This window comes from Alexandromys fortis, unplaced genomic scaffold, assembly GCF_014885135.2.
Source record: "Alexandromys fortis isolate MF-2015 unplaced genomic scaffold, M_Fortis_MF-2015_v1.1 scaffold_531, whole genome shotgun sequence".
Lineage (NCBI taxonomy): Eukaryota > Metazoa > Chordata > Mammalia > Rodentia > Cricetidae > Alexandromys > Alexandromys fortis.
The window spans coordinates 104,436-112,216 of record NW_026068427.1 but is presented as its reverse complement, the minus strand read 5'-3'; the positions used below and the strand labels follow the sequence as shown (position 1 = coordinate 112,216).

At 43.0% G+C, this 7,781-nt stretch overlaps 1 protein-coding gene across 1 annotated transcript; it reads left to right on the top strand.

Annotated features, from left to right (window-relative positions):
* Nucleotides 1-1,554: 1,554 nt before the first annotated feature.
* On the top strand, nucleotides 1,555-7,070 carry LOC126495682 (leukocyte immunoglobulin-like receptor subfamily A member 5). The gene is made up of 6 exons (XM_050133286.1): nucleotides 1,555-1,756; nucleotides 2,226-2,354; nucleotides 2,454-2,753; nucleotides 3,135-3,422; nucleotides 3,558-3,860; nucleotides 6,872-7,070. Exons 1-6 carry the CDS (start codon nucleotides 1,555-1,557, stop codon nucleotides 6,988-6,990), a joined length of 1,341 nt encoding a protein of 446 aa, XP_049989243.1. The 3' UTR covers nucleotides 6,991-7,070.
* The last annotated feature ends 711 nt before the right edge of the window (nucleotides 7,071-7,781 follow it).

Here is a 7,781-nt window from a genome sequence, read left to right as displayed (position 1 = left end):
GAAGATGGATGCCCCAACGGTACAGAGGAACTTTGGGTGAATGTCCAGGCAGCGAGATGTCTCTGTCATTTCTAGAGCTTTGGATGTTAAGTTAAAGCCTTCTTTTTTTTGTTTAAACAGAAAAAGGGGAAGTGATGTGGGAGTGTCATATATCAATCTGTTGATTTCATTGGTTAATTAAAGAAACTGCTTGGCTGGCCTCATAGGTTGGAACATAGGTGGGAGGAACAAACAGAATAGGATGCTGGGCGGAAGAGGAAGTGAGGTCAGACTCTGCTCTGCTTCCTGAGAGAAGCCATGCTCAGCTCTCCCGGGTAGACCCAAGAGCTCTGCTCTCTGGAGCAGAGACACCACGATGGACTTTGGCTAGAATCTTCCCGGTAAGCGCACCTTGGGATGCTTACACACATCACTAGAAATGGGCTAGTCCAGGTGCGAGAATTAGCCTGTAAGGGCTAGAGTTCAGGCCAAGCAGTTCTTAAATGAATACAGTTTGTGTGTTGTTATTTCGGGCATGAGCTAGCCATGCGGGCGGCCGGGTGCTGGGGACGCAGCCCTGCCGCTCCTATTTCAACAGGCCATACATTTTGTGCTTGTGTGTTTGGAAAGGAGATCATCTATCTGCAAACTTGTGGCAACTGGTAGATGCCATGACCACCTCTCTTATACTCCTGCTGTTTCTTGGTGAGATGCCACAAGGGGATGGAGAGAGAATCCAGCTCACAATCATGATTTGTGCCATTGGGATGTCTCAGCAGATCCAGAAGGCACCAGGAAATGGAGGTCCTTTTCATGTTTCAATGTAAACACTCACAGGTCACTCTCTTCCAGGAATGAGCCCGAACCTCTGGAACCCAGCATCAGCAGGTAAGTTTATTCCCAGCTGTCCTAGTTTGGACATCCTTATTGGGGATCACGGGGCACTCATGAGCAGAGCAGATGGAGAACAGCAGGTTTGACCTGATGTTGGGGATGCCTGCAAGGTTCTGTGTCAGAAGCTTGTATCAGAGGGGGAGTTCTGGGGAACCAATTGTCAATTTCTTTCAGGGGCCGTCTCTAAACCTACACTGAGAGCAGTGCCAGGAAATGTGGTAGCCACTGGGAACCAGGTGACATTATTCTGTGAAGGGCCCTCAGAGGCCAAAGAATATCGTGTCTACAAATTAGGAAGTCAAGACTACCTGATACCAACAGCCCTTCTAGAAACTGAGAATAAGGCCAAGTTTTTTATCTCTTTGGTTCAATGGAACTATGCAGGCCAATATTGGTGTTCTTATACAAGCACCAATGGCTCATCAGAAAACAGTGACTTCCTGGAGCTTGTAGTGACAGGTAACAGAACCTGCCCCTAACCCCAGGATTTGCCTCAAGGGGGCTCCTTTCTCAAATATGAAAAGAGTGGAACCATGTTTCTCATGTAAGTTCACCAAACAGGTTTTCTCTGCTCTCCTAGGAGTGTTACTCAGCAGACTCACTCTGTCAGCCATTCCCAGCCCTGTGGTAACTTCAGGAGAAAATGTGACCCTTCAGTGCGTGTCACAAGAGCCATATAACATGTGCATACTAATGAAGGATGGTGAGAAGTTCTCGAGTCCCATGCTCTTTCAGAAAATACACTCTGACCTATTTAGAGCCCTGTTCTCAGTCGGTCCTGTGACCCCCAACCAGAGGTGGACGTTCACATGCTATGGTTATTCCTTGAGTATACCTCAGCTGTGGTCGGTGCCCAGTAACCAACTGGAGCTCGTGGTATCAGGTAAGGAAGTGCAGTATAATTGCAACTGACACAGGATCCCAGAAAAATATGTGATTTGTGCTGGGTGATTGACAACCAGGGCTACTAGACTCAGTGTCACAGAATTTGTGATAGATCTGGTCTTGAGGTGCAGAAACCATGGGTGATACTCATAGTGAAATTTAAGATCCATGGAAATGTGTGCTCTTTATGTATACTTCTGCTATTGCAGATCAGTTTATGTGTCTGGGGCAATTTGACCTTCCCTGTGACATTTTAGTGACAGATGCACCTCCTTTCTTCCTACTTATTTGCAGGGACCCTTCGCAAGCTCTGTGATCACGTCAGGGTCATGTTACCATCTGGTGTGAGACAAAGCAGGAGACCCAAATCTATGTGATATATAAAGAGGGAAGCCCAGAATCTTGGGACTAACAGAACCAAATAGTCTATAACAATAAGGCAAAACTCAGCATTTCTTCTATGACAGAATTGAATGCAGGGAGATATCACTGCTGCTCTTACACCTCTACTGAATGGACAGAACGCAGTGACACCTTAGAGCTGGTGGTGACAGATGAGATACACTCAAAATCTTTGCCCCAGAAGTCACTCTCAAGTAACGATTGCTGTAGCACTATCTCCCATAGAAGGAAAGCTATGGGCGGCAATTTAGACTGTGTGGTCCCCTTTAATTTTCGATGTGTATTTCTTTTAGGAGTCTACAACAAACCCATACTGTTGCCACTGCAAGACCCTGTTGTGACTGTAGGAATGACTGTGACACTCTCTTGTACCTCAAATCATTCATACAACTGCTTCATTTTAACTAAGGATGATCAGACGTTCTTGCACAGTCAGTGTTCACAAGATAAAGACACTGGGTTATTTCTTGCCAAGTTCCAAGTAAGACCAACGGCCTTCAGCCAAAGGTGGAGATTCAGATGCTATGGTTCTGACAGAAGTAATCTTCGAGTGTGGTCAGAAGGGAGTGACCTTTTGGAACTTCTGATCTCAGGTGAGGGTACCTCGGGGTCTCTGTAGAATCATATTCTACTAGACACAGGATCCCAGTTTAGATCAGGGTGTGTCATGTGTTTAAGAATTCAGGGTTCCTGGGTCAGTTGATACAGTATGCAGACCATGAGAGTCACTGTATAGAAAATGAGGGGAGAGCATAGTAAGAATGGAACCTGGGAGGGTCAGAAGAATGATGTGTCTTCCCATGACATTATTTGTTCCTTTTCTATTTAGGGGTAAAGTTCAAGATCAGGAGCAAGTTTGATCTTTATTTGTTCTTTTTCTATTTAGGAGTAAAGTTCAAGATCAGGAGCAAGTTTGATCTTTACTCGGAAACTGTTTGATTGACCCCACATCCTTCTCTTTTACTTCCTTGTAGGAAAACTTAAGAAACCCACTTTGAGGGCTGAGCCGGGATCTGTGATTGCCTCAGGAAATAATGTGACCATCGTGTGTGAGGGGACCAAGGGAAACCAAACAATGTATTTCCTCTATAAAGAAGGAAGCCCAGCACCATGGGACAGTCAAACTCCAAAAGATTCTGGTAACAAAGCCATGTTCTCAATACCATCCATGGAAAAGCATCATGCAGGAAAATATCGCTGTTACTCTTACACCTCTGCTGGCTGGACAGAGCGCAGTGATCCCCTGGAGCTGGTGGTGACAGGTGAGAGGACACTAAGTGTCACAATCTTTGCCTCTGTCCTCAGGAAATAATCTTCCATAGGTGTGCTTCCCCATCTTATCTGCTGGAGACATTATGAGCTGTCTTTCTTAAACAGGCTGCCTCTTCCTCTCCTAGGTGTTCACCATGGTAAACCTACTCTGTCAGCTTTGCCCAGCCCTGTGGTGACCCCAGGTGGGAATGTGACCTTTAAGTGTGTCTCATCTAAAGGATATGATTGGTTCATTTTGACTGGGGCAGATCAAAATTTCTCCATGTCCCAAAAGGCACAGCTTACACACACTGGACAGTCCCTAGCTCTGTTTCCTGAGATCACCGTGGCATCCAGCAAGAGTAGGCCCTTCAGATGTTATGGATACTATACAAATACCTCGCTTGTTTGGTCAGAGGCCAGTGAACCTTTGGAGATACATGTCTCAGGTGAGGAAGTCTCATTTTCTCAACTGTTTGGCACCAGAAACCCTTTGTCATACGTTGTGCTGCCTCAAGGAAGGTTTAAAGCCATGTTGGCTAAAGGAAACTGTTGAGTGCTAATGGCCATGGCACTGTCAGGGCAGGATGGGATGTGGAATGTATAGAAAGATACAGATGTATGGCTTCCTGAGTCTCCTGCTCTTAGGACTGTAAAAGAATCTCTCCCTGCCAACCTTCAAAGGCTCTGACCTGGATTTTGGAGAAAACCAGATCCTCAAGTAATCCTCTGAGATAAGTTATTACAGATTTGCTTTGTTCACAAAGGGTGAAAGTGGCCTCACCCAGGTCTCTGTCCATCAGTCTCAGGATGGACATTTTTATGACAATTTTACATTAGGATTTGTGAATTCCTCCATTGGTGGTCAGTATAGATGCCTTGGTGCATGCAGTTCCTCCTCTGAGTGGTCAGCCCTCAGTGATCTTCTGGACATCCTGATCACAGGTGAGGATGTTAGTGCAGGTTTAGCAGTCATCATTAAGTTGATGATGAACATGTCACAGAGGAATAGGTCTAAGGACAAGGCAGTGCCTTGTCTGTTAAAATATAGAGAGACTAGGTTCTGAAAGGGGGACTCAGACCAATCCCTGCAGTCCTTCACTCACTAATTTTCATCTCTTTATGGTAACATGAAGTTATACAAAATCTCTCTATGCATCCAGGCATTACTGTTTCCTTAGGAGAGAATGTGACCCTGCAGTGTCAATCATCAGTCCTAGTGGATACTTTCCTTCTGTTCAAGGAAGGTGCAGCCCATCCCTATTTGCATCAAAAATTACAGTGTCAAAATCAGTCAGAATTCTCCATGAGTGCTGTGACTTCAGCTTTTAAGGGTTCCTATGTATGCTTTGGTTCCCAAAGCTCATCCCCTTGCCTGTTGTCACACCCCAGTGTCCCTGTGGAGATCATAGTTTCAGGTGAGATGACCCAGACCTCTTTGAGCTCAATTAGACAGGATAATTGACCTAGGAATTGACCTAGAGATTTAGAAGTAAACTGTTCTTTCTCAATTAATCATCATCTGTCCTTCTGCATGGGAGTCCAGAAGATTCCTGGTAGGAATCCTCATTTACTCCACTGTGTGGCACCAGAAACCCTTTCTATAACTGTTAACAAAGAATCATAATCTTTGCCTTTTAGGAGTCTACAACAACCCATACTGCTGACACTGTAAAACTGTGTTGTAACCTTAGGAGTGTAAATTGCATGGTTCCCTGTAAACTTATTCATTTTCCTGTATAATATTATTTTGTTATGTTCACATGCATTTATAATAGCAGAAATCTATACAATTTTATATGGTTATATATATATATAATGTAACTTAGTAATATATGANTAATATATGAGTGTTCCATTTAAATCATTTCTACTTTTTCCATTCTTTCTCTCTCTCTTTCTGTGTTTTTCATGCCCTTTTAAAATTTAAGTTTGGCCTCTGATTTTTAATTGTTATTGTTATACAAAACATACACACGAACACATAAATGCACATCATACAACCTAGCTTGAGATTCTTTTGATTCTTCCATTTTCTAGCCTTGTCTCCAAACGGTTTTATCTGAAGACTTCACAGATTCACCATGTGGATTCTCTCCACTTCCTGTTGTCCACTAGTTGCTATCTGATTTTGTTAGTTTGATCTGACCCCAGGATAAACAGAGGAGCAAGAGACTATAGAATCCAGGTGGCCATTATGTTGGTCTTCTTAGGAAACCATACTTTAGAAATTTCACTTGTGTATCTTCCCTCTCTTGCCTAGAAGTCTCTATTGTGTAGCAGTAATCATGTTCCTCTGGCTGTTGTAACCTTTCTACCTCTCCTGCTCAATGTTCCCTATATTTTATATAGTTTGTGTTGTAGGAGTACCCATTTGGACTGGGCACACCAAACTATCTTATTTCTGTTTTGACCAGTTGTGAATTTTTATAATCATCCTCATCTGTAGAAATTTATGCATCTTTGATGAGGGGACAGAGCTAAACTTACCTGTGTATATAAGGATAAGCACTTAGAATGAAGTCTGAAATCACATTGGTTTAGGAACATGGCAGTATTGGTTTCTAATCTAGAGTCCATAACCTCTACAGACCCAGGTTTAAGTAATATATTTTACATCCATGTTGGTATCCAATTCTTTGATGATTTAGCTTACCTACTAATGAGAACATATCTACTTCATGGACATTGTGAGCACATCTTTAAGTTCTTGTGATCTCATTGTTTGTACTACTAATGCTGTGATGATTATAGAATGAGATGTTAAACAGAAGCATCATGGGAACTGGGTGACTTGAATGAAGGCAGAGAACTCAGACTGTCATTATTTTGTGTAACTCATATTCATGGGACCCTGATGACAAGACATTGTCTACATCTTGGTATCTCAGCTGGTGAATGAGTGCAACCCAATTTCCAGGGGAATTAGCTTCCTGGATTCTTTACTACAGCAGAGCTGGGATCATAGGAAGGCCTCTTTATTTTAATCTGGGAGGGGGTAATTTTCCATCTTAGCTTTCTGAAAAACAATACCCTTGATTCCAAAGAAGAACTTTGGCCACAAGTTCTGAACTCAGAACATAGTCAGGCTGAAGTAATCAAGCAAAAGCTCAGGAGAAAGCCCACTATAGCAGAGAAATGGTTTGTTCCAGATCTTTATTATAGCTGTCATGAGTATAATATGCCTTTCTGGGAAATAAAAATGCACAGCTTCACAAAAGAATCAGTTCTCTTGAGCACTTCACACATTGATCATGCCTTTGTAACTCACAAGTGCCTGAGACCAACAGCCAACCACAAAGTATGTCAGAAGTCACAATAGGTGGGTCAGGAAAATTCTGGTTTAGGCATGGACACCGAAGGTCAGATTGAATACACAGGAGGGATCTACTCATAGTGGAAATACAGATATATTATGGTGGCGTTGTATGTTCCTGACCTGTTTGTCCACAATCTCCAGTCTCACAGCCTCAAGATCACACAGTGCAGAACATCATCCGGATGGGCATTTCTGGTTTGATTCTCACAGTACTTGGGATTGTGCTGTTTGGGACTTGCCCCAGCCAGAGAAGACCTTGATTGCATCCTAGAAGTGAAGACAAGAGATGGCCACAGGCTTGCATATTACTATCTCTGAAAAATAAATTTGGTAATCTTTAGTGTTTTTTTACAAGAAAATTTAATGTTTAAAATGAGCATGAATTATGAGAAACGATCCAGGAATCAAATGTTTTTTGGATGGAGGAAAGGATCAAAATGTTGGGTTGGAGAACTCTTCCATCACCACATTAAGGTTCATACCCTCTATTTTGTTGAAATAAGAGTGGCGGGGCTGCGTCCTCAGCACCCCAGCCGCCTGCTAGCTTATGCCCAAAATAACAACACACAAACTGTATTCATTTAAAGACTGCTTGGCCCATTTCTATCAAGCCTCTTCTAGGCTAATTCTCACATATTAATTTAGCCTATTTCTAATAATGTGTGTAAGCACCCCAAGGTGTGCTTACCAGGAAGATTCTAGCCTAAATCCATCCTGGGTCTGAGCTTCATTGCGTCTGCCACAGATCGCAGAGCTATCCCATCTACCCTGGAGAGCTGAGCATGACATTTCTGCTCCAGAGCAGAGCTGTCGAGTCTCTCCTGGAGCAGAGCAGAGTCTGAGCTCACTTCCTCTTCCTCCCAGCATCCTATTCTGTTTACTCCTCCCACCTATGTTTTAACCTATCAGGGCCAAGGAGTTTCTTTATTGCTTAACCAATGAAATCAACAGATTGATATACGACACTCCCACATCATATTTTACTGTGGACTTTGAAGAATTTTTCCTTGGACTCTTTTTTAGAGGGGAATTTATTGTCCCTTTAGTGTGG

What these genes read in the sequence shown, in the direction of transcription:
- LOC126495682 (XM_050133286.1), top strand. Translation starts at nt 1,555, where the DNA reads ATGTGCATACTAATGAAGGATGGTGAGAAGTTCTCGAGTCCCATGCTC. An exon ending in GCCCCAGAAGTCACTCTCAA is followed by an intron (nt 2,355 to 2,453) that starts GTAACGATTGCT and finishes TATTTCTTTTAG; the next exon opens with GAGTCTACAACAAACCCATA. An exon ending in TTTGGAGATACATGTCTCAG is followed by an intron (nt 3,861 to 6,871) that starts GTGAGGAAGTCT and finishes CACAATCTCCAG; the next exon opens with TCTCACAGCCTCAAGATCAC.